At 39.6% G+C, this 27,795-nt stretch overlaps 2 protein-coding genes across 4 annotated transcripts in view; one reads left to right on the top strand and one right to left on the bottom strand.

The window, feature by feature from the left end:
• Positions 1 to 13,354, top strand: part of LOC126380963 (protein RCC2-like) — a 63,951-nt gene extending 50,597 nt beyond the window's left edge. The window contains exons 8-9 of the mRNA XM_050030530.1: positions 12,570 to 12,670; positions 12,811 to 13,354. Of these exons, the coding sequence (XP_049886487.1) occupies positions 12,570 to 12,670; positions 12,811 to 12,981 (272 nt within the window). The 3' untranslated portion in view covers positions 12,982 to 13,354. The remainder of the gene's footprint in view (positions 1 to 12,569; positions 12,671 to 12,810) is intronic.
• A 7,176-nt stretch (positions 13,355 to 20,530) lies between these two features.
• Positions 20,531 to 26,886, bottom strand: LOC126380939 (tetra-peptide repeat homeobox protein 1-like). Of its 3 annotated transcripts, none has more exons than XM_050030515.1 (3): positions 26,786 to 26,886; positions 25,018 to 26,229; positions 20,531 to 24,920 (listed from the first exon to the last, which is right to left on the bottom strand). In XM_050030515.1, exon 2 carries the CDS (start codon positions 26,046 to 26,048, stop codon positions 25,080 to 25,082), a length of 969 nt encoding a protein of 322 aa, XP_049886472.1. In that variant the 5' UTR covers positions 26,049 to 26,229; positions 26,786 to 26,886; the 3' UTR covers positions 20,531 to 24,920; positions 25,018 to 25,079. The 3 variants fall into 3 exon arrangements, with proteins under 3 accessions (XP_049886472.1, XP_049886474.1, XP_049886473.1); XM_050030517.1 differs by lacking the exon at positions 26,786 to 26,886 and having other exon boundaries at positions 20,531 to 24,110; positions 24,808 to 24,920; positions 25,018 to 26,331; XM_050030516.1 differs by lacking the exon at positions 26,786 to 26,886 and having other exon boundaries at positions 20,531 to 24,917; positions 25,018 to 26,331.
• Positions 26,887 to 27,795: the final 909 nt, after the last annotated feature.

The following is a 27,795-nucleotide window of genomic DNA, read 5'->3' as shown; positions in this document are numbered from 1 at the left end:
CGTTTTGGACACGACCGCGGACCTGCGTGCGGCTCGTGCATACTAGCCGCTGCATCGCTGACCAACTATTTCTAATTGTTAAACGCTGTACCCTGTTAGGCGCTGCGGAGAAAGTTTTACTTTATTGTTGAGTGTATATTGCTTCTCTCTGTCATTTTCGTTCGCTGCTGATTATTCATAGATTTTTAAAATGGAGTGCAACGTATGCAAGGACACTATCACTCATGTCAGTGATTCCTTGTGCTGCTCAGTATGCCAGAAATTATACGACCTTATCTGTGCTAACATAAACGAAAAAAAATTCCGCCTAATGTCGGCGGACATTAAAAAAAACTGGAGGTGCCATATTTGCTTGGCAAAAAAGGTTCCCGCTGGTTGTACTCCTGCTCGCCAGAAGACCCCCTCTAAGACCCAAGAATGGGGTTGCAGCTCAACTCCTGCTACTCCATTTGACATAAATGTCACTCAGCGAGACAGGAAAACACGCTTGCTCGACGATGAAGTGGACGATGACGTCGTTACTAGTGCCAATCTGCGTCAAATAATTAGAGAAGAATTTAGTGGAATTGTTGGCGATATGGTATCCGCTCAGCTGAAAAAATTTGAGGAACTTGTGTCAGGTTTCCAGGATTCGCTCTCATTTTTTAACACTCGATATGAAGAAATAAAAACATGTTTGGAGGAAAAGGCTGAAACTATTCATGCGCTGGAGAAGGAAAATGAGAATCTGCGCTCTTCGGTCCGTGACATGGGAGTTCGTCTTAACCAGATGGAACAGCTTGCACGATCGAGTAACATTGAGATACAATGCGTTCCCGAGCACCGATCCGAAAATATTCTGAAGATTGTTCAACAACTGGGGGAGACTGTTAATCACAAAATTAGTGAGTCTGATATCTTGCACTGCACCAGAATATCTAAAAAACAAACTGATAGTGATAGACCTAGATCTATCTTGGTACAGCTCCCTAGCCCTCGTGCTCGCGACGACATCCTGGCTTCTGTCATAAAATATAATAAGTCTCACCGTCAGGAGAAGCTGCACTCTGGCCATCTAGGTATTGCTACGGATAAACCTCAACCTATCTACGTTGTTGAGCACCTCTCTATTGAGAACAAGAAGATTCACGCTGCTGCCAGGAAGCGTACTAAGGAACTTGAATACAAGTTCGTTTGGGTGCGTAATGGTAGAATATTTGTGCGGAAAGATGAGGCCTCTGAAGCAATTCTTATTAGCAACGTCGATAGGCTTAAGTCTCTTAAGTAGTTTTTTAGTATTTTTCTTTACTCTTGATTTAATTGTATTAGTCATGATCTCATAACGTTAATTGTTAAAATTCGTAAGTTTAAAAATATTCTATCAGAATGTACGTGGTTTAAGAACCAAAACTAGTGTCTTCCTTAGAAATTTGATTAAACAAGATTTTGATATAATCATTATTACAGAAACCTGGTTGCATAGCGGTATTTTTGATTCAGAAATAATTGACCATAGATATAATATTTATAGAAGAGATCGCGAAACTACTAGTCTTACTAAAAAAAAGGATGGTGGTGGTGTGCTGATAGCTGTTTCCAAGAGGTTCAATTCTATGGAAATTAAGCGTTATAATAGTAACTGTGAAGATATCTGGGTTAGATTGAGTGGGCCTAATAATCATGTTTGCCTATATATATGCGCCGTCTACTTGCCCTCCCCACTTGATAAGCTTGTTTTGGAGCATTTTGTTAACAATGCAACTAACGCTATTAATGAACATGGTGCTAATACTCTTATTGTTGGTGACTTTAACCTGGGAATGATCAAATGGAATAGGGTTGACGCTGTTCCTTACACTGTCGCCGAGACACTAGAAAAAGACAGTAGTACTACATCTTTATTATTGGATTTCTTGGCTTTTACTAATCTAAATCAGTATAACCATATCCTGAATCAAGATTTTAGAATTCTCGATCTCATACTTTGCAATATTTTAGTAAATGATGTGATGGTTAGTCATAATCCTTTAAGCAAAGTTGATTCGCCACATCCACCGCTTGAATTTTGTTTACCTCTTATGATAAACGGCACTCTTGTTCCTAAAACCGTCATCAAACCAAATTTTTTTAATGCCGACTATGAAAATATAATATCATGTTTGAAAGAGGCTGATTGGGATTATATTTTTCAGGACTGTCATACTGTTGATGATATGATTGATAAATTCTACGACAAACTAAACTTTTTGATTAACAAATACGTGCCCCTTAAAAAAATTGGTAACAAAAAATATCCTGCTTGGTTCTCTGCTAAACTCATTGCATTACTGAAGGAAAAGTTTAAACTACATTCTAAGGTAAAAAAATTCAATAATCCTATGGACAAAATTGAATTTAATATTCTGCGTGAAAGATGTGATAAGTTGGAAAATAGTTGTTACCGTGAGTACTTGAAAAGAATTGAGTCATCTATTAAACATAATCCCAAAGCACTGTTTACCTTTATTAAAAACAAAAGAAAAAACTGTAGTGAATATCCTTCTGAGGTGCATAGCGGCTCCACCACTGCAACTAATGGCCCTGATATGTGCAACTTATTTGCCAATTGCTTTGCAAATTCTTATACTTACACCTATAACACTCCTATAAATGTATCTCCCTCTACTAGTGAAGCTTCACCTGCAACATCCTTATGCTCCCTCTCATTTACTGAGTCTGAAGTGCTTAAAGCATAACGTTCTATTAACGAAAGGAAAGGTGCTGGCATTGATGGCATACCGTCAGTATTTATCAAAGTGTGCTCCGATGTTTTGGCTTGGCCTCTGTGTTTAATTTTTAACAGGTCTCTTAGTTGCGGTAGTTTTCCTAAAAAATGGAAGGACGCCTTAATTGTACCGGTGCATAAATCTGGTGACAAACGCCAGGCTAAAAATTATCGGCCTATATCTATTCTTGTTAATTTTGGGAAGGTCTTTGAAAAGCTTGTCACACACCACCTGACGTGGTTCCTTAAGCAAATTATAGTCGACCAACAACATGGCTTTGTAAAATCACGCTCCACTGCTAGTAACCTTGTGTCCTTCTCTAATTCATTAATTGAATATACGGACCGAAAAATCCCCGTTGATGTGGTTTACACGGATTTCAGTAAGGCATTTGATCGTGTTAACCACTCATTGCTAATAAATAAATTGAAAAGTCTGGGTGTTTCTGGCTCCATGTTAAATTGGCTTCATTCTTACCTTCAAGACAGAAGTTCAACGGTTGTCATTAATGGCTATATGTCATTTGCTTATGTTAATATATCGGGAGTTCCTCAAGGTTCACATCTAGGTCCCTTGTTATTTAATATATTTGTTAACGATGTAACTAAGTGCTTTGTAAACTCTCAATGTTTCCTTTATGCTGACGATCTTAAAATTTTGAAGCCCATTAAATCTGATACTGACCCACAGTTATTGCAGCAGGACTTGGATAGGTTAGCGGTCTGGTGTGTTGAAAATGATATGACCTTGAACACATCTAAGTGCTTTATAATGCAGTTTACGCGTAATAAATCTCCTACAGCCAACACATACATGATTAATTCAGAGGCTTTGCTGCACGTTAAGGAATTTCGAGATCTAGGCGTTTTATTTGATAATCAACTTAAATTTAATAAACATACAGGGTGTAACGGAACGGGGGTATCAACCCGAAGTGTGCCTACTCTGTCACTATCTACAAATCACATGCGAGAGTATTGGCCGCCTAAATTCATATTTGCATTAGTTATGAGCAATTGAATTCCAGGTCTTCATGTAATAAATTCAAATTTGCACAACACTACGTAGCAATCAGCTGTTCAAGGTATTTAACTTTTGAGTGAACAGCTACCACCTCTTTTATTTATGCCTGCCCTAGTAAAGGGTAAACGTGCCAGTGATGGCCATATTAATCAATATTTTTTTAAATTGTTTTGTTTCATCCTTGTGAGGCCAAGATTTCCAGACACAATAGTTAAAAAAACAATGGGCATTGGTCCCGGTTACTGCTTACTGATGTAATAAGTAGTCGTTACATGAGCCATGTCAGGGGCATTTGGCGGCTCAATAATAACCCTCGCACCAGGATTGACGAGGTTGGTTATCCACCTCACAACCAATAGGATAGAACAAGATGTGAACATACATAAATCACGGCTTTATCCCTAATGGACCAGACAGAGCTACAAGTAATTACACATATCTAATATCACACTTACTGCGCTACTGAGGTGGGCAGAGTCACTTTGTTGTACAAGTTTTGTCCAAAAATGTAGTCGATTACCTACATTAATAGTTGATAAAGAAATGTACTTTACAATGCATCTCGTCTCCTTGTGTAGTATGCTTTATTTTATGATTACGTAATATCAGGCTCCCTTAACACCGTCATCCAGGTCAAATGGGCATCACGCTAGCGGCGAATGCGTTCATGGCTAGCTAGGTACGGGACAGTTTCATTAGAATACTTTCAGAGTTTTGCAGGCCCTAAACAACTACTACTACTCATACACAGTTACCACCAATCACTGACTAAGGTGTGCAAATACTAACACCTCACTTTACAATGGATTAAAGGACACAGTGATTCAAGAGGTAACGACGCGGCGGACGAGTTGGCCAGAAGGGGAACGGGAGGTAACAGCCATCGGTCCGGAACCGATATTGCCGATCTCATTCGGACAGGTCCGCTCGCTGCTACGAACGAGAGCAGCCAACAAACACACCTTTTTTTGACGTGACTTATCGAAGTTTTGCCGCAAATGACATTAACTACTTTGCCGGACAAATGGGGAGCGCTGAAGGCTCTCACCCGGTACAACGTTTAAGACAACAGGCCTGAGGGTGCCCAGTTGGGCGCGAACCTCGGCTCAGGGCGTCGTCTGAGAGGAAAAATATTTGAAAGAATTAATCGACCCTAGTAAGTCGATAGCGATAAGCGCTGATTGAGGGAAGTCGTCGACCACGCCGGCGGTGTCGGTATCGGGGTCCTGAAATGTTTGTTGTCGCGAGCTGATTGGCTGATTCTATGGCTAGAGTAATCGGGTCGTCGGGATCGTATTACATACTTTGGACGCCGATGCTATTCAGTACCGTTCCTAAGCGGGATGTATTCGGAAGCCGCAACTACCAGGGGATTTGGTTGGTGCGGAGCAGAATCGAAAAAACTAATTTGAGCCATTGGGCAATGGTTGGCAGACTTAGGTCAATGTGCAGATTTTCATTGCGATGGAACCACGAACGATTTTGTATTTCCTGTAGACGGTGGATTTGAGAGAGACTCGCGTGAGCGAAAACTACCCCTGCATAGGTCATGATCGGACGGATGCAAGTCGTGTAGATTCCAAAGGGATAATTTACTACGCTTGTTAAGGAGACAATGAACACGGCCCATTACAAACGTGGCGCGATCGCGCACACGTTTGATATGGGCCTTGAAAGTAAGACGTCTATCTAAGACTACGCCGAGATATTTGACTTGCTCCTCCCAAGGGATCGGCTTGCCAGACATCTTGATGACTTAAGTTGACAGCGTGACCGTGACGTATTATAATAGCCCTTTGAAAAGTACACCGCTGCACTTTTCTCCGGGTTTACCTTGATTCTCCATTTGCGAAACTACTTGCCCAAGGCATTGGCGCGTTGGAGAATTCCGGTCATCATAACTCGACCACGGCACGAAGAATAGATGGCTGTATCATCCGCAAATAAAGCTAGTTCGGTATTAGGGTATTTGGGAATGAACAAACACACCAGACTATGAACCACCGTAAATAAATGCAGGCAGGCTAAGAATTCTAAATGTGAAGAGGTCTCCACTAATACAGGTAACAGCTGCAGGTAGCAGGTGTAGCTTTGTGGTCACGGTGATATCAACAAACATCTGTTTACACTAGGTGTCACCGACAAGCCCCTGTGCAGAACCTGCATGGACGAGACAGCGGCCCATGTGCTACTGGAGTGTGAAGGAGCCGCCAACTACCGGGTCCGGCACCTTGGCCAGACGGGGTGCCTCCCTGAGGCGGCCGGCAACGTCAGAGGCTTCTTAGAATTCCTTGGGGATTTACAACATAGTAAAAGCAAAATAAATTTCTCAAGTACCGTTGTGACTGCCTACCCCTTAGTGATACGGGCGTGATATTATGTTAGTATGTTCTGATTACTTATGGCTCTGCCCACCCCATTAGGGATACGAGCAGCTGCAAGTGATTGTGTATCTTATTAACGAGACATTAATGTTACGTTTACAACATAGTAAAGACAAAATCAATTTCTCAAGTAAAGTACCTACCTAACATAACTTTACTTTTACTATGACATGGTAAAAGTAATCTTAAAATAAGTACTTTCGTACAATACAATAATACTTTATTGCGTACAAGGAATTAAAAACACATAACAGTACTTTTTAAAATCTTTCTATCGTGTGGGTTGTGAGGTGGATTACCAACCTCATCAACCCTGGTGTCAGGGTAACTATTGAGCCGCCAGAGGCCCCTGACATGACTCATGTAATAACTACTTTCTTACATGAGTAAGTAGTCACCGGGACCAACCGTGCCTTCCGAAGCACGGAATTGCAAATTGCATTGGGACAGTTAATGGGATTTATACCCTGTACCAGGATGCCAGGGCTCGCGAATAGAAAAAGGCACGCTAGTGTTTCAAACTATCGATGGTTCAGTATCGATTATCGATCATAATCATTTTCAACTACGATTTTGATTGGTAGAAATAAAAAAATAGCTTTTCAAAAAATCTAAATCCATGGACTTTTGAGTTATTGAAATTCAGTTTAGACAATCAGCCCACTCAAAATAACCATACTATCGGAGTGTAGCAATACTACTGACTGAGGGCAAAATTATCGATAGTTTGTTATTAATCCGCAACGATACTATCGATTGTATTGCACTTAGGTAATAAAATCGAAAATGTTCCCACTTTCCGAGTTATCAATAGTCTTGCTATCGATCGACTCTCGGTCGGGATAGATTATCGATAGTCATTTTTTGATCGGCAAGCCCTAGTGCACCCGAAATTCAAAATGGCGGTGCTGTTAAGGGAAAGTTATCATTAACCATGATAAAAAATATTATTTTTTTTTTTGTTTTTTTTTTCCTTCCTAAATTGTAGTCGTGTATTATCCAACAGTGAACAATAACATCACGCCTTTTTCCCATTGGAGTAGGCAGAGACTGCGGAATTTCACTTACCACTACACGCTCGTATCGCTACCAAACATACATACATAATATCACGCCTTTATCTCTTATGGGGCAGACAGAGCCACAAGTAATCATAACATAGGTACATAAATAATTATCATGCTCGTACCGCTAATGGGATGTTCTTGTGACTCTGCCCACCCCATTAGGGATACGGGCAGAGTGATAGTATGTCTTATTATTGACAGATTAATTTCGCCTTCTGCTATTGCGCGGGATATTTGCGAAGAAACGTGGCAATTCTGTGTTAGTGCCAGAGTGTGAGCGCGGGTGATCCTTATTAGATAAACGACTTTTTTACTTTTCTAGGTTCAAAGTAAAATACGTACCTACTTTCATAAAATACAATACATTCATACATTCAAACAATACCATAAAAATATTTTATTGCGCACAAAGAAATAACATACCCTTAAGTACCAGGATACTAGCATTCGAAAGAGATAGAAACATGCACACGAAAGTAAACTGTCAAATTATTTGTCAGTGCTTGTTTACTATCTGTGGAGTGAAGTTCGAAATTTGGATTTGTTGTGATAACTGTGATCAGTGATAGTTCGAGATGTCTTTGAGTAATGTAGGTTATTATGAAATGATGATGTGTGTGGGTGCCGGCGATGGCAACTTAAGTGAAGCACGGAACTTGTATCAGCGATTCATAGAAGGTAGACCAGCTGATGAAGCCAGGCAACTGCCTTCACTGCATTGCTTCAGGAAAATGGTCAATCGCCTACTGCATTTAACGGGCTCTTTCCACGCGTCATCCGAGACTGGCCGCTCGGCGACCCGTGATCCGGAGTTTGAAGAAGCCGTACTAGCCGTGCAGCCAACCCAAGGACTACCACGCGAACCTTACCACATGCAACGTACGCCCGAGCTAATTCCTGCTGATTATTTACCTCGTGTGGCATTCTGAGAATGGTACCGAGTTCAAGTGCTCACCAGACTTTGCTTCGAAAGTGTTGTGGACAGATGAAGCGGCAGGTCTGTGCATCGAACGGGGATGACGACATTTCGAACCTTTCTTGTAAAACGTAAGTCTAATTATTAATTACCTACCTACTTACCCACACTTTCACACTTTTTTTTCCTATTTACTATTAAATTAAATACCTTACCTAAACAAGTAGGTAATTTTAACTTATTTTACACGTCATAAAATAATGTGAGAATAGTTGTCAAAGCAAAATGACTCCAATTATTAGATGCTTTAGTGTCATTCTTGTTTGTTACAGTCGCCGACGTGCCGCCGACTCGGATTGTTCCAATCGGCCGCCGACTCCTTTTGACGTTGCCGCCAAAGCCGCCGCCCGCTCGAATTTCGTACCTATCGCGGCCGTGCGAGCGCCGCGAGTACCAGGCGACCAGGACGCGCTAGGAGATTTGTGTAGTGCCAATATTTGAGTGGATTAAGAACAGTGACCTCAATAGTGCTGTGCCGTGTTTTTTACATGCTGGAAATATTAAAATATTTTTTTAACTGAAATTGAAAGAAATATCAAAAGTGTTTTTTTTTAATTGAAATTTTGCAGATAAGATCTACATAAGGTATAGTTTTGTCCCCTTTCGGCTTGATACCCCCCTTCCGTTACACCCTGTATAGATAACATTGTTACGAAGGCTTTTAAAGTACTTGGATTTGTGATAAGAAATGCTAAAGAATTTAAATCTCACTCTACTAAAATTATACTTTTTAACTCGCTAGTTCGTCCCATTTTAGAATACTGTAGCGTTGTTTGGAATCCGCATTATGATATATACAAGAAGAGAATAGAAAGTGTACAGAGGCGTTTTATGTACCATATATCATACAGTGACTTCTTGGCTAAGAAGCTTACAAACTATCGGGATAGACTGAAACATTATGTCGTGCGGCCTCTAGCTGATAGAAGGAAGCAACTGGACCTCGTGTTCTTGCACAAACTATTTAACGGTTCTATTGATTCCCCACATCTTTTATCAAAATTTAAAATAAGTACTCCGCTGAGACTTCGTAGGAAAAAAGCCTACTCCTTCTTGGTAACTCCACCATCTAGAACAAATTTGGGTCAATATGCTACTATTTCCAGGTTGTGTAGATTGTATAATATGTTGGCCAGATATCATGATCTTGACATTACTATGCCCTTAAATGCATATAAAAATATTGCACTGGCTGCTTTTTGTTAAATTATGTCTATTTTTTATTTTTTAATATAGTTTATATCTTGTTTTTCTTGTTCACTTGATTGTGCATGCTGTGACTACTTGTAATTGAGCTAGCTCTTAATCTTTTTTTTTATTGTCTGTAACTTTGCATGTGCAGAGTGTAGCTTGTAAGTTGTCCATAATAAATAAATAAATAAATAAAAATAAATAAATAGATAATAACCGCGATATTATTGATTGACTTATTCGGGCAACCACCAAACTAATTTCACAAGATTTATTAATTCCGGAATGCGTCGTTTTGACGTAACGTCAAAAACGTTAAAATTTGTATAGAATCACACTTGTATGACGTCATCAATAAACGTCAAAAGCGTACTCCATGTTATGTAATTATTAATCGAAATTTGTTTACCAGTCAAAAAAAAAAAAATGAAATCGATTTTTTGATCAACCTTAATAGTGACAACAACGTATTTTAAAACGACATACGGTCTTACGACTTCAAACTGGGTTCTATTTTTATTATATTAGCATTTTATAATTTATCTTTGAGTCGCTAAGCTTATTCTATTGATTACTTAAAGTATGTGAAATGATCGCAGTCATTGAACCGAAATTGCCTTTTTATATGCAAAATATTGTAACCATTTTCGTTTTATTGTTTTTGATTTTTGGTCATTGCAACCATGCCAAGTCAAAAATACACCAAAAAAAACGCATAATAGCATTTCACTGGACTACGATTCATCATCATCATCCCATTAACTTCCCCACTGCTGGGGCACGGGCCTTCCCTATGGATGGATAGGGAGATCGGGCATTAAACCGTCACGCGGGCCCAGTGCGGGGATATTATCGACTGCTAATGCAGCCGGGACCAACGGGCTACAATTATTTCGTATAAATTAATACGCAGCTATGTAAGCCTCCGCCCTGGTGCACATTGGGTCGAAAGTGCTATTGCAGGGACTTACGATTCAACTTTCGTTTATCACATATTTGATTATGCCAATAGATAGAGCTCATCAAACACAATAAATGTTATGTTAGGTCATTTTTTCCTAAAGTTTATACTTTGGTCAGAAAAAAACATTTTCTGTTTTTTTTGTATGAAACGTATCAAAGACAGTTAAATTTCTGCCAAGTCCATACTGATCCAGCCGCGAGACCTTATTTTCTGTAATCTTTGTCTAGTTGACTATTCAAATGCAAAATCAGCATCTGCCTAAAGTTGCAATTCTTTGAAAGAAATGGGTCAGAAAAAGACAAAAAATTCAACATTTCAAAATTCAGTTTTATGTTTTATTAATTTATTATAAGCTTAGTTCTATGTTAAATACTATACAGAAATACATTGCAACACAAGTGACAAAGTTAAAATGAACAAAAAAATATTTTGAAGGTACCTACCCAGAACATATAATTAATGAATAACCTTTACTTATGTTTTTTCGTTATAAAATTTCTCAAAATTAATTAACCTCTATATCACTATTGCTCGCCATAAATTGTGACAATACATTCTTACAACTCTTATTAATTGGTTACCTACATATGTTTTAACAAAATAATAATATAATCTTAAGAGATACTTAAACAAAAATATACTACTTAACTTGTAAAAGACAAAAGATATTAAATACAAAAAAGTTAGCCATTATTTTAAAATGCTATTTACTTCACTCTCACTAAAACTATCTTCTAAATTACTTGTGTCTATAAATTCTATATCAGATTCAAGCGGATAATGCAGCAAAAGCTCTCTGGCTTCGGAAGAAAGAATCATTCCCTTTTGTTTTGTCATTCGAGGTCTAAGACTCGTTATCACTGGATCAGAAGACAATAGAAGATTATGTAAAATGTCTTCATTTGTCGCTGTCCTACTTATTTTTCTGGAATGGTTCTCTCTGTGTTTCCGGAAGTCTTTGTTACGAGCTTCTGCTGCTTCTTCAGATAGTTTTTTTATGGGCATAGCACCAAAATGTTTAATTATATCTGCTCCATGGATCAATAGCTCGATGGCATGTAATACCATGGATAAAATTCCACATACATCTTTGCAGTGTTTTTACAGTACTGAGAAATTTTTAATTATATCAATTTTTGGTGCTATGCCCATAGAAAAACTATCTGAAGAAGCAGCAGAAGCTCGTAACAAAGACTTTCGGAAATACAGAGAGAACCATTCCAGAAAAATAAGTAGGACAGCGACAAATGAAGACATTTTGCATAATCTTCTATTGTCTTCTGATCCAGTGATAACGAGTCTTAGACCTCGAATGACAAAGCAAAAGGGAATGATTCTTTCTTCCGAAGCCAGAGAGCTTTTGCTGCATTATCCGCTTGAATCTGATATAGAATTTATAGACACAAGTAATTTAGAAGATAGTTCTAGTGATAGTGAAGTGAATAGTATTTTAAAATAATGGCTAACTTTTTTGTATTTAATATCTTTTGTCTTTTACAAGTAGTATATTTTTGTTTAAGTATCTCTTAAGATTATATTATTATTTTGTTAAAACTAATGTAGGTAACCAATTAATAAGAGTTGTAAGAATGTATTGTCACAATTTATGGCGAGCAATAGTGACATATAGAGGTTAATTAATTTTGAGAAATTTTATAACGAAAAAACATAAGTAAAGGTTATTCATTAATTATAATATATGTTCTGGGTAGATACCTTCAAAATATTTTTTTGTTCATTTTAACTTTGTCACTTGTGTTGTAATGTATTTCTGTATAGTATTTAACATAGAACTAAGCTTATAATAAGTTAATAAAACATAAAACTGAATTTTGAAATGTTGAATTTTTTGTCTTTTTCTGACCCATTTCTTTCAAAGAATTGCAACTTTAGGCAGATGCTGATTTTGCATTTGAGTAGTCAACTAGACAAAGATTACAGAAAATAAGGTCTCGCGACTGGATCGGTATGGACTTGGCAGAAATTTAACTGTCTTTGATACGTTTCATACAAAAAAAACAGAAAATGCTTTTTTCTGACCAAAGTATAAACTTTAGGAAAAAATGACCTAACATAACATTTATTGTGTTTGATGAGCTCTATCTATTGGCATAATCAAATATGTGATAAACGAAAGTTGAATCGTAAGTCCCTGCAATAGCACTTTCGACCCAATGTGTGGTGGAATCCGAACTTTAAGCGAGGTATTTCTCATTCCAGGCTGGAACATCCGGAGCATAGGGTGCAGTAACACCTCGATTGTGATCGCGGCGGACGACTCCGTTATCGCCTGGGGCGTATCACCCACCTACGGCGAGCTGGTAACATACAATTAATTATTTCATACATACAACTTTCTACTTCATACTTATTTACTTATAAAAAGGTACACCAACAGCTTATATGATAAAATATTAAATACCACTGAAACGGTATGTTGTAATATCATTGCTAATTACAGGGCACAGGGGAGATAAACAAGTCGACCGCGCGGCCCAAAGAGGTGACAAAGATGGAGGGGCTGAATGTGACCCATGTCGCGATGGGCTACTCCCACTCCCTGCTGCTCTGCGACGACGCCAACGACGAGGTCAAACAGAAACTGGAGACCGTACCCCTCTTCGAACCCTAAACACCACAAAAACACGTTCACTTTCATCTTTTCAATACAATTTTTATTCTAATCAGATACCTTTCTGATACACAGAACTGTAACTGAACTGTGCGATTATCTAACGCTGGGCGATTGTACAAAATTATCTTTTTAAATTATTGTAACTGATGTAAACTTATGTCCATTTTGACTTTTTAAGCTAAAGTACAGAACTCTAGTATGGAACTAACAATATAATAAACGCGCACAAATGGAGCGCGGCGATCGGTTGTACTAACTGTCAAAGTGTTCATAATGATACAACATACTGTCACTAGATGGCACTTATGTTAAGCTTATGCTGCTAGCGACGTCTAGTTACTCTATGGCGAAATAGAGTAACCCAAACGACAAAAAAAAAGGTGGCGAGCATCGGTACTCAATCTAAAATGTTTGGAAGGCATCAGTCATGCCTGTAGATAGTAACCAGTACTAACAGATAATAATTTAGTTGTTGTTCCAACCCGCACTGGAACAGAGTGGTGGAGTATGCTCCATACCCCTTCCAGATTGAGAGGTCTGTGCCCAGCAGTGGAACATATATGGCTATTTATGTGTTTATTTATAGAATTTGTGTGATTGTTTGGTGTCAATTATGGCACTTAGTGTGACTCTTCATGAAAATGTTGTTGCCCTTCACTTCTGAAGATTCATCATATTTTAGAGCTCTCAAAGTAAAATAAAATTTGGTTCATTGTATGCGATTGCGACAGGGCTAGTTGCTTCAACTATTACAATAGATTAGAACAAGAGGTGTGTACACCTCAATAATCAACGTTAAGACGTGCAGTTAACGCTATCTACCTAAACAAATGCGACCAACACTGTCTTCTAGTTGTCTATTTCACCACTTACTAGTAAACAAATACGCCAAATACGACCTGCTTAGTAATGCTATCAGCAAAATAAGCATACAATACACGATAATACTACATATAGAAGAGACACTCTTCGCCCCGCGCCGTTATGAACTTGTTTTACCTCACCCCCCGTTGCGGTTCACTTTAGACTAAGCCGTTAAGTGGCAAGGAAGCGCGCGTGGGCCGTGTCTAGCGCGCACACTGTATTTATGTATGTATGAGTAAGAACCACATTTTTGTATGGAGTATCTGAGATGTGACATAGGTTAGAAATGTACCATGCAGTGAAACAGGACCTAAACCTTGCCTTGTGATTATGCACGTCACTGCCATAAAGTAATAGTAGAATTGTCAATTTTAAACAAATTTAAGATTATGGTATCAAAGTTATGCGTATTCCAAATGACTCGTTTACCTAACCTGAAGATTTGACAGGTCCGGTGACACGCGACTGCCTGTCTGACCTTCTAACCGCGTATTGTTTATTTGTCCTGCCTACATTAGCCAATTAAAATACACGATGGGAAGAGAGTTAGTGGTAAGCAGTGAACGTGTTTATGTAAAAAAGATGGAATTCAATGCCTACCTTGTCCAAACTAAATAACTCCAGAAAGACTTATAGACTTGCTTCACCATGGAACAACTGTTACACGTTTAAGAGTAACCCTTGTGGATTACGTTATTTGACTGATAGACTAGCTGGAGTATCAACAACCGTCCACCGACCAATACTGCTTCTCCTCGTGGGATGAGACGCGAACGATTATTTTTCTTAGTCTAATCAACACCTGACTAGGTCACAATAGTATTACAAACACAAATCGTTTGAACACGTTTTCATTCACACGCCTCGAATTTGAATGATATTATTTTAGTTAATTTTATGTGAGAAGTTGATCATTCGCTTAGTTTTTAAGTTTATTTCTAAGCAGACTTTTAAATAGCAATAAGTTAGTTGGTTTACGATCAAACTGGATGCATGATTTATGTCACATGACCGTTTTAGCGACCAATAATTTGTATATTTGCAGAATGAACAAGGTACAAATTATAATAACATTCACCATTTTTAAAAGTAAAATATGTTATTCAAATACAGCTTGGCGAAAAAGAGAAACTTGAAAAATACTTTTTAAATTAGTTGCGCACTGATCTCAATCAAAAAATATACTAGTATTGCTAATGAGGCAACAGAGCGCGGTGTCATTCTAATTCTTTGCCGAGCTGTATGTTTTTTCCAATGGAATTATGCTTTAAGATGGTTAAAGCTTTCAATTTTCGAATTATTCGGTTTATACGAATTAATTACCGATTAATTTAAGCTTCATAATTTATAGATAACTTTTAAATATGTGTAATTCGATATAAGTAATGAATAACGAAACATTTCGCGTTTATACAAGTCAGTTATTGTTCATACTGAAACTGATATTCGGAAAGCTGTTCTTCACATAATAGTTCAACTATCAACGAATTATCTTTGTACTTTAATGACAAAATATCCTGTTATACTAGTTGTAATGTTTCCTACAATGTTTTCGTGTTATATATATTCACAAGTGCCTGGCATTATAGGTACATAACAAACATTAGATTTCAGTATGAACAATAACTGTGGTTTTCGATCAACGTAATCAGACTTTAAATAGATGTATCTGTATAATTAAGAAATGTATGTTACGTTGTAAGCTCTGCGTGTACACCACCGCTCGAAGACTGCGATAGTGTGCAGTGTTTGTTATAAACGTGTTGTATCATAGTTACGAATTAAATGTGTAGACAAATGTGTCTTCAATGCGCCGGGGACATTGCTGTATCTGTGAAACTAGACTACATAACCATACAGAAGGAAGAGTTTGATTTTGTAACAAGTAGAGCCGCTAGACCACGGCGCGAGGAGCCCGGCCACCCACCGTCTCGTGTCCCCTTGCTGCGGGCGCCCTCCACACCCTGTATACGACATAGATTGTAACTACCGTGCAATTAAGCACGTTTACCCTTTTGAGTTGTTAATTTACATACGAGTATATCGAATTTACTGAACTTTTTCTACGATTTTTAAAGATTTATTTTTAATTATGACTAAGGTTCAATCTTCGTACTTATAAAGTGGTAATGTAACAATTAATGTTAAGATTAATAATTAGATACGCTATCTCAAACGTTTTTGTGTCTAATGTTACCTCCTTTGAGGAAATACATTCCTTCACTGGTGACTTTTAAGTAAGCAAGACAATTAACAAATACAGTTTTCATCTCATAAACTTTGCCTATTGGTTCACTTGTTTGATTAAAAGTCACCATTTTAAATAAGTATTATAATAAAGCTTGTAGGTTATCACGTAATCTTTTTGCTCGGGATATTGTGAAAGTAACGGGTACAAACTGATATTTATTTTGTCTATCATTACTGCAGTCAACCAACAGACTTGTGATTTGGTAAATAAAGTTGTCTTTTAATCTGACTAGTTTTTAATTTAAATACCTCTTAAAACTATATAATAACAAAATAATCTGATAAAAATAAAGCAGTACCTAGAATTTAATCAATGCTAACATTACTGAGAAATCAGATCTTCGCTACCTGCTGTAGTTATCGAGATATAAAAAAAGAGGTCCTAGAATAAGGATTTCGTAGGCGCTGTCACAAAAAATCTTTGTTAGTGAAATCAGATCCTCCCTAGGTGCTATAACAAAACAGTGATGCTAAGGAAAGCCTTATCGGGGCACTGCCACCAAAAAATGCTTATAACTTTGAAACGGCAGACCGACACAAATTTCTGATATTTGGCGAAAAAATTTCGCCATTTTTCTGTGTAGTCAGAATCCCTGTCCGTCATGTTGTCAGGGCCAGGAAAAGAGACATGACTACCTTTGTCCTTTTGGGGTATGCATCTACGTGATAAGAAATGAAAGAACATCTAAGTACATACTTAATACGGTTTATTTATTTATTACAATTATTTAAAAAAACAATCAGATCAACATTGCCAGATGATCTGTGTTAATAATAAAAAAATAAATTAGTACACTTACAAAATGAATTGTAATGTATTGCAATCTCATAATCATCGAAGTCGTATACTTATCCATATTTATTTATTTATTTATACACAACTAGCTGGTACCCGCGACTTCGTCTGCGTACTTATAATTTGAATATTAAGGATTATATAAAAGGAACGGTATAGCATGTCATTAAGAGAGTAAGTAGGTATATTTAAAAAAAATAAAAAATATCTGTTTACAGTCGTTATAAAGTACCTATGTATTCCATTGAGTGGCAGAAATTACCTAGGAATATTTATCGGTCCCTTATGCCCAGAACACTTACAGGGGTCAGCGTCACGTTGTGTACAAAAATATTTTAAAATGACCTAATTTAAAACTTTTTTGTACACAACGTTTGCTATTTTGTTATTATTTGTTAAAATGTAGAAATTGTTTGGACTCGACACTCGCGAGCAGGCCACGTATACACCACGTGCGCTCCCCCACCACAAGACAGCGCCGTTGACTGCCGCCACACTTCGGCGAATGTGCGCGACGACGAACGACGACCGACGGCAGTGGCGGCGATGCAGAGTATTCGTTAAAAGGAACTTTATCTACAAAAGCCAAATTTTTTTAACTTGATACACCCAAAACTACTAAATATCATGTTCCTAGGTTCAGTGGTTAATATTTTGTATACAAAAAGTTTGGCTTCGTAGTTCCCGTTCCGAATCCGTTCCGTTCCGTTCGAATTTCGGAAAATCCGTTTGTATCCGGAAAAACTCTGCACATCCTAAGAGACCTACGTACCAAGTTTCATGGTTTTATCTTCAAAAATGACGAATACCCATACAAACATTCAACCCGTATTTCACCCCCATACTGGTAAAAATTTCAAAATGCTTGAACAAACGATTTTTTGTTTGTTATTTAGTGCCTAAACACAAAATTTAATATTTTTATCTTGAAAAATGACGAACCTCATAAAAAATTTCAACACCTATTTCATCCCCTCAAAGATCGAATTTTCAAAAACGCTTTAACAAATTGTTTTTTTATTTCTTATCAAGTACCTAAATATAAAGTTTCGTGGTTTTATCCCCAAAAATGACGAACTCCCATACAAACTTTCAACCCTCATTTCACCCCCTCACTGGTCGAAATTTCAGCAACGCTAGAACAAATGTTTAATTATTTTTTATCAAGTGCTTAAATATAAAGTTTCATGGATTTATATTTTAAAATTAAAATATCCCATACAAACTTTCAACCCCTATTTCAATCTCTTCGTCCCTTCTTTTCGCAATAAAAGGTATCCTATGTCCTTTCTCAGGGTCTAAAGATTGTCTGTGCCAAATTTAATCAAAATCGGTTGAGAGGTTTAAGCGGGAAAGCGTAACAGACAGACAGACAGACAGAGTTACTTTCGCATTTATAATATTAGTAAGGATTATTTTCCCTCGTTAAATAGTAAACAAACTAAGTGTAGGTGTTATAATTTCGTTGACGAACTGATTACCTATCCGTTTCTTTGTCTAAAATGAGTATTACCTTATTACTATGATTGATTGATTGATTGATTGGGCTTAAAGTTCGTATAAATGTCTATCGAATTACCTCCTCAAGTTTAAAGCGTAGCTAGTCATGTAGTTCTATATTAATTATGTGGTGTAAGTAATTAGATTTTATCTGTATGTAATGTAACAGTCAGTTGAATAAAAAAACTTATACAAATCAGATCAATTAATTGGCGTAATGTGATTCTAGAAAGAGTTTTAATGTTAATAGATAGCTAGCTATAGCTATGTGTAGGTTCCTGTAGGAATGAGATATAACTGTTTAATAAAGACAGTTGCATCAAAATTTTATCATAAATTCCCTAAATTATGGCGCCTACCTACCCTCTAAGTTAGAAAAGTGATCAAATACTAACTTGAGGTCACTCAGTTTAAAAAAAAAACATCGAAATCATTCCAGTAGCTATGGCGTCATGCGCTTCTTGACACGATCACGAAATCTAGATTTCCGCGGGAATGAGGTATTTTCCCGCCATAAAAAGTAGCCTGTGTCCGTGCCTAAGATCCTATCTTTAAATTAACCAAGTCTTATAAAATTCCGTTCAGACGTTAAGGCGTGAATGAGGCAAACTTTTAAAACAAACAATTAAAAATCACTAACCTAGTTTTCTGTCTACTGCCTACGCCTTAAGTACGATAGCATAAATATTAATAGGCCATATCCTTTTCTAGATTACTATCTATCAGCTAACTAAATTTCATCAAAATCCGTTGAGCCGTTTAGGCATGATAGACAAAACTCCCAGCAAAAACTATAAAAAAATCACTAACTCAATTCAGTTTTCTGCCTACTTCCTACCCCCTAAGTACGATGACGTGATCAATTTGCTCGTACAACCGTTTTTAGATAACCAACTATTACCTTACTAAATTTCATTAAAATCCGTTCAGCCGTTTAGACGTGAAAGAGCAAAAGTCCCAACAAAAACGACTACAAATCACTAAATCAATTTAGTTATCTGCCAACTGCCTACCCCCTAAGAACGATGGCGTGATTATTTATAGCCTATGACCATTTCTAGGTTATCATCTATCACCATACCAAATTTCATCAAAATCCGTTGAGCCGTTTAGGCGTGAAAGAGTAACAGACAGACAGACAGACAGACAGACAGACAGACAGACAGACAGACAGACAGAGTTACTTTCGCATTTATAATATTAGTATGGATTTACATAGTCATTACAGGCAATCCCAATTCAACTATGTAACATTATTAAGTAACGAAAACTTTGAGGGATGACTCAGAGTTGATATCAAGTGGAATTATCCGTCGCAAAAGTACAGAACTGAAAAAATACTAAAATTTTCATGACTTTTACAACAGGTAATTCCACTTGATATCGACTCAGAATCATGGTCTGAATCATCCTCTTCAGTATCTGTTATGGTGTCACTAACACCCTACCTGTACTTGTATGGCTACCTGTATTTATTTGTATGGGGTGTAAGGAGACATCGTAACAGATACTGAGAGGGGTGATTCAGTTGATTACACTGATTATATCAAGTGGAATTTTCCATCGCAAAAGTATAGAATTGAAAATTATCAAAAAAGTCTAAAAAATCATAATGAATTTTGCGACGGAAAATTCCACTTGATATTAACTCAGAATTATAGTCCCTTAGTATATTCGTTACAATGTCATTAATACCCTACATAAAATTACCACTCGCCGCTCCTTCGAAAACTTTTATTTCTCCTACCTTTAGTAAGAAACATCAACTGTATCTCAAAAAACGCAACAGCTCCACAGCTGAAATATTCACTAATTATGCATTTCTACATTGTTTGAAGTTTCTACCTACTCCACTCCAATGCCCGATGATCTGTGTTAATAAGTAAAAAAATAATTTCTTAAGTACACTTACAATATGAATTATAATGTATTGAAATCTCATTAATCATCGAAGTCTATTATAATCTACTTATACTTATCCACATTAAATCCAGATTATTATTAAGAATCAGACAATGTGCGCGCGCGAAGTGTTTGTGCGTGTCTTATTAATATTCAATATGTCGTAACAGTGGTGTGATGTCAGAAGGGATGGGCGTTAGAAGAGTGGGCGTTAGAAGACAATAATGGCCGTCATCAGTATCACAATCATTTTATTTACTTCCACATAGTTTTTGTATCACGATTAAATAAAGTCACAGCATAAGGTACACACTCACGGCAACGTCACAGTATTCGTAACGGTTACACAGTCTCTCGTTATCTAGCGCGCATAAGGACGTTAGCGCGAAGGGGCCCTCCACCACCCATGGTTCCAACATTCGGACCGAATCATCGGGACATGTGAACGTACTTGCTAGGTGCTCTTTTCCGATCACACTTTCTTAACGTCCCTACAAGTTATAGGTGAGCGACTATAGCACTCCACGTTCCGATCGTAATTATTCGACACGTCCGTTCACGACGAAGGTTCGCGGTAGACTGCCCGACTAGAACGGCAGTGCACGTCCGCTCGACACGACGACTCTGTAGTGACTCCCTCGATTTCACGCAGCTCTGGCCGTACGCCACCTTTCGTCGGAGCGTTGCAACTTCATAACGGAAGTGATGTAACTTCATTTTATTTTCCGATTTGATCAATTTCTCTTCTTAATTCATAACTAACGCCGACACGGCCATCCTGCGTGACACACGTCCTCGTGTGTTAATCTGAAACAATATACCACAGCACAGTATCCAAGTTCGCTCGGTCATTCCTGACCTGACATGAGACTCTATAAAGGACTCGTCCGAGCTCTATTTGTGACTCTACATGAGCTCTATTTGTGACTCTACATGAGCTCTACTTGTGACTCTACATGAGCTCTACTTGTGACTCTACATGAGCTCTACTTGTGACTCTACATGAGCTCTACTTGTGACTCTACATGAGCTCTACTTGTGACTCTACATGAGCTCTACTTGTGACTCTACATGAGCTCTACTTGTGACTCTACATGAGCTCTACTTGTGACTCTACATGAGCTCTACTTGTGACTCTACATGAGCTCTACTTGTGACTCTACATGAGCTCTACTTGTGACTCTACATGAGCTCTACTTGTGACTCTACATGAGCTCTACTTGTGACTCTACATGAGACTTCAGTACGCATATCCATCAAGTGGATTTCCAGAGTGCATCACCACACAGAGTAAACAGTTTGAAAGAATGCCTCAATCAACAACTAATGATAAAAAAAAAACAAAAAGTATCTTAGACTGTTCATTATACACACACATACACGGGCACATAAATACTCGGTTATAAGTCAACATTGGCAACCATTTGCCACTTTCATAACAGACCATCATTGGTCATCTCAACAAGGTAATCATATACCACTAAAACCAGGTCCCCATGGACCTAAACAATCACCACACCTCCAGTCGCACACCGCGCCCTGAACAGCCTCTAACGGGACTGCAGTTACGACTACGCTGGAGCCACAGTGCACCTTAATACTCGGTGATAACATTGGCAACCATTTGCCACTTTCATAACAGACCATCATTGGTCATTTCCACAAGGTAATCATATACCACTAAAACCAGGTCCCCATGGACCTACACACTCACCACACCTCCAGTCGCACACCGCGCCCTGAACAGCCTCTAACGGGACTGCAGTTACGACTACGCTGGAAATGCAGCACAACAACAAAAGAGAAAATAACAATACCAAAGTATGTGTGCCGTGTAACATCTTATTCACTCTCTAAATCAGTAACATTTAACTCAGAAGGCAATTCGCTTCGAGGCATTTTTTCCAAGTCTATTTCACTTAATCATAATCCAAATCATTTTACTTCGCAATGTTTACTTCACTTCATTACGATTTCTAATTTAACTAAAGTTAACAAAAGAGAACTTTCTGCACTATATTCGTTTGTATCCTATTAAAACTTCCCATCTTTCAAATCAGGTAAAACAGATACGACTCACCAGGCCTTATAAGAATTTCCAATAAAAGATCAACCACGGTCTTGTGACATGGTTTAGGTCTTCAACAGCGCCGGCGCAGCAAGTCCGGCTGGTATACAACGCGCTGCCACGATGTCGTCACTTTACACGGCTACAGCTCAGCCCGCGCCACTTGGATTGCCGCTTGCAATCCACCAGTTGCCGAACCACGTGCAAAGTTTTGACATGAAACAAAAGAATTCACTGTATTATCGTATTCACATGACTTTCTTTCAATCGGTTTAAAAAGATTTGATGAATGACGGTAGATAACAAAACACGTGATTTAACTAGAGTTAATTATTATCATTTCATGATTAATTTTCTTTTTGTTTGAAGTGAGAAAATACAACTTTAACCACGCAGGTTAAGCGTGTCTACACCAATTCAAAATATTTTTAGACCAAAATACAAAGATTTGACGATGATGAAAACAGATTGGAAAACGCGGTATGATTGACACGGATTGACACAATATGTCTCGGCAATTTGGTTTTAAAAAAGGCAATTTTCTCATTATTAGAAACGAAAATTCACATACCAATGAAGTCAATAACAATAAGGTTCCAGTATGAAAACGACTCACCGTAATAACAGTTTTCAAGTTGAGGTACCATAATTTTCAAACACGACTGCACACAGTATGGAAATATTGTGATGTTCACGCCATCATATCTTACGGCATGTAGTGATGTCGATCATTAACAAGGTCCAGGTCACTTCAAATTCAGGTCCATCTCCAAATTCAGGCATGGCTGTAGACTACATCTTCATCACGTGATCACACGAACGTGATAGTCATCATAATCTTCTTCTGATTGTGATAATCCAAACTTACATTGTCTTGTAGTGAACGTCGCATCACATTGTCTTCATCCAAGTTCACTAATCCCGCTTCTGATGTCGTAACAGTGGTGTGATGTCAGAAGGGATGGGCGTTAGAAGAGTGGGCGTTAGAAGACAATAATGGCCGTCATCAGTATCACAATCATTTTATTTACTTCCACATAGTTTTTGTATCACGATTAAATAAAGTCACAGCATAAGGTACACACTCACGGCAACGTCACAGTATTCGTAACGGTTACACAGTCTCTCGTTATCTAGCGCGCATAAGGACGTTAGCGCGAAGGGGCCCTCCACCACCCATGGTTCCAACATTCGGACCGAATCATCGGGCCATGTGAACGTACTTGCTAGGTGCTCTTTTCCGATCACACTTTCTTAACGTCCCTACAAGTTATAGGTGAGCGACTATAGCACTCCACGTTCCGATCGTAATTATTCCACACGTCCGTTCACGACGAAGGTTCGCGGTAGACTGCCCGACTAGAACGGCAGTGCACGTCCGCTCGACACGACGACTCTGTAGTGACTCCCTCGACTTCACGCAGCTCTGGCCGTACGCCACCTTTCGTCGGAGCGTTGCAACTTCATAACGGAAGTGATGTAACTTCATTTTATTTTCCGATTTGATCAATTTCTCTTCTTAATTCATAACTAACGCCGACATTTAAGTCAATATGGCAAAAGTGACCTTAGAAGCTATTGAAAAACGAATTCAGAAGGACTTAGCACCTATGGATCAAAAAATAGTGCTAGAATCATCGGAATTAAAGAAGATTGAAGAAAAAAAATCTCAAATCGAAAACAGAAAGCCGAGCACTTTGACGCGTGGTAACTTAGACACATCACCACCAGCAAGCCAATCCACACCTAAAAATGCGACTCATAAGGCGTCAGTAAGATTAGATAGATACTGACTGATACATGATAACAGAGATGGAAATAATTACAATATACAGAGCTAATTAATGTATACGGAGTGTTAGTGACATCGTAACGAAAACTTCGAGGGATGATTCAGACCATGATTCTGAGTTGATATCAAGTGGAAATTTCCGTCGCAAAAGTACAGAAGAAAACTTTTTCAACAGGTAATTCCACTTGATATCGACTCGGAATCATGGTCTGAAGCATCCCCTTCAGTATTGGTTATGGTGTCACTAACACCCGTACGTACTTGTATGGCTACCTGTATTTATTTGTATGGGGTGTAAGGTGACATCGTAACAAATAGTGAGAGGGGTGATTCAGTTGATTACTCTGATTAATATCAAGTAGAATTTTCCATCGCAAAAGTATAGAATTGAAAATTATCAAAAAAGTCTAAAAAATCATCATGAATTTTGCGACGGAAAATTCCACTTGATATTAACTCAGAATCATAGTCTGAGTCATCCCCTTAGTATATTCGTTACAATGTCATTAATACCCTACATAAAATTACCACTCGCCGCTCCTTCGAAACCTTTTATTTCTCCTACCTTTAGTAAGAAACATCAACTGTATCTCAAAAAACGCAACAGCTCCACAGCTGAAATTTTCAGTAATTATGTATTTCTATACGTACATTGTTTCGTCGTCCCGTGATCATGGCACTTGCGCTTCGCCTATCTTGGCTTTTAGTTTAGTGTTGGGTTTGTTAGTAGTTTGCCTTCACGCCAGCGGATTCGGCAACATCTGCTATAATATTTAAAAACAGTAAATAAATATCCTTTATTAAAACAGGTAGCGCAATCAATTTTGTGCGAGTATTTAATTGAATAGAAATTAACATTACCTATTTACGGATGTTTAGTAGTACTCAGACGGCGACAAGTTGAGCGACGAGTTAGGCGACGGCTATTGTTGAGCGAATGAACGGGAGACGGGGCCGGCCATTCTCCGAGTGACCGGGTAGGCGACGGAGCCGGCCATGGTCCGAGTGACGGGGTAGGAGACGGAACCGACCATGGTTCGAGTGACGGGGTAGGCGACAGGGCCGGCCATGGCGACCGGTAGGGTGCCGGCACGGGAGACGGGGCCGGCCATTCTCCGAGTGACCGGGTACGCGACGGAGCCGGCCATGGTCCGAGTGACGGGGTAGGAGACGGAACCGACGATGGTTCGAGTGACGGGGAAGGCGACAGGGCCGGCCATGGCGACCGGTAGGGTGCCGGCACGGGAGACGGGGCCGGCCATTCTCCGAGTGACCGGGTACGCGACGGAGCCGGCCATGGTCCGAGTGACGGGGTAGGAGACAGAACCGACGATGGTTCGAGTGACGGGGTAGGCGACAGGGCCGGCCATGGCGACCGGTAGGGTGCCGGCACGGGAGACGGGGCCGGCCATTCTCCGAGTGACCGGGTACGCGACGGAGCCGGCCATGGTCCGAGTGACGGGGTAGGAGACGGAACCGACGATGGTTCGAGTGACGGGGAAGGCGACAGGGCCGGCCATGGCGACCGGTAGGGTGCCGGCACGGGAGACGGGGCCGGCCATTCTCCGAGTGACCGGGTACGCGACGGAGCCGGCCATGGCTCGAGTGCCAGGGTACGAGACGGAGCCGACCATCGTCCGAGTGACGGGGTAGGAGACGGAACCGACCATGGTTCGAGTGACGGGGTAGGCGACAGGGCCGGCCTTGGCGACCGGTTGGGTGCCGGCACGGGACACCGGATCGGTGGCAGGGTCAGCGACGAGTTGGCTGACGGGGCGGGCGTCGACTTGGGCGAATGGACGGGAGACGGGGCCGGCCATTCTCCGAGTGACCGGGTAGGCGACGGAGCCGACCATGATCCGAGTGACGGGGTAGGAGACGGAACCGACCATGGTCCGAGTGACGGGGCAGGCGACACGGCCGGCCGTAGGTAGTGCGATGGGTCGGGCGAACAAACGGGAGACGGGGCCGGCGGCGAGTTGGCCGACGAGGAGGGCGACAGTGCCGGCGACGGGTTGGGCGACGAGGTGAACAACGGCTCAGGCCACGGGGCGCGCCGTGTACGGATGGTTCCTGCAAAGAATCAACCTTCTATAACATTTAAAAAAATAAACACAACAAACAAATTTAAAAAAATATATCTAGAAATCTAAAACTTATAGAGACTCGCGCTACTAAGTCTATGGTTATACTCGTAATTATACTACTTACACCTACCAAATTTTCCAAACAACATAAACATATTGACTGTCTACTAAAGTATACTATCTATACTTCACAGCGTTCTAAAGTAAGTTTAAATATGGTTTCTCGAACTAACACTTACGACTTCATTCAGCCAAACATGCTTGCTGATGATTTCTCTATAATAAACTTTAAACACAATCCGGAGGTCCCGGGTTAGAATCCCGGTAGGGAAAAATGACAAAAATTACTTTCTTATCCCTAGTTTGGGGCTCTAATCCCTAGGTCACTAACATCCTGTATTTGTAAGCATTATAACGCATCTCCCGAAACTCAGGCAAGAAGTATTTGTGATAGAAAACATACACATGTAATTTGTACATTTGACACCTGTATTGTTTTTTACAATACAAAAATCACTTTAATGCACCAAAAACTATCTTACCTGGCTTTTTATCCGATTTAGCGACTCCTATTGGTAAATCACGACGTTTAAAGCACTCGCCATCCTGACTCGACGTCGGTGAAGGCGGTGCACGGGATGGGGTTGCTAAAAATAATAATAATAATTTATTTATTTCACGAAACATGTCTCATATGTGTTAGTAAACTTATTCTAGATGTTAGTAGCTTTATCTAATATTAGATGCTATGACATGCAAGTCACAGCATCTACGCAGATACGGGCAGTCGAGTCGCGCACTTATCATCGAGAGGGCGGGGTTGCCGCTGCCCCGCACCCTGCGCACCAGAGACGTGCATCGCTTCCTCATAGTCGTATAAAAGCAGTCGACGCGAGCTTCAGCGAACATGCCCGAGGCGCTACAGAAGCGAGGCAGCCGCAATAACACCCTAAAAGCGTTGTTGAACTGGACGCGGATAGTGTTGTATGCTTTCTGAGTGAAATTCGCCCACAGGCTGCACGTGTAGAGCGAAGTACAGTACGCTCTAAAAAGCGTTATTTTAGCGTTTGTTGAACACCGTGCAAACCTGAGAGCTATCATGTTGGCCCTCACAGACAACGCCCTCCGTTCCCGCTCCATGTCAACATTGTCCCTGAGGTCGGAGGTCACTATGTGGCCCAAATATTTAAATTGTTCCACCCTAACCAGGGGGACACCGTAAAGCCTGATAGGCGGCACACTAAATGGGTGTACCTTGCCGGCCTCAAAAACCATGTATTGACTTTTTAATACATTGTATCTTAAGCCATGGCTCACTGCATAGGACTCGCAGATCTTTAGCAACGTCCTTAGGCCGCATACCGATGCGCTCAGCAGCACCATGTCATCTGCATAGCTCAAGTTACTGACACATACGTCATCAACATGGCAGCCGACCCGTGTGCTGCTGAGCGCGACGATAAGCTCATTTATATAAAGATTAAAGAGTGTGGGAGAGGTCAACCCGCCCTGCCTCACTCCAACCGATATGGCTCCGACATCACTCCTGCCC

The sequence above is a fragment of the Pectinophora gossypiella genome, unplaced genomic scaffold (genome assembly GCF_024362695.1).
Source record: "Pectinophora gossypiella unplaced genomic scaffold, ilPecGoss1.1 Pgos_32, whole genome shotgun sequence".
In the NCBI taxonomy this organism is placed as follows: domain Eukaryota; kingdom Metazoa; phylum Arthropoda; class Insecta; order Lepidoptera; family Gelechiidae; genus Pectinophora; species Pectinophora gossypiella.
Note: the sequence above shows the minus strand (reverse complement) of the source record. Positions and strands in the feature narration are given on the sequence as shown.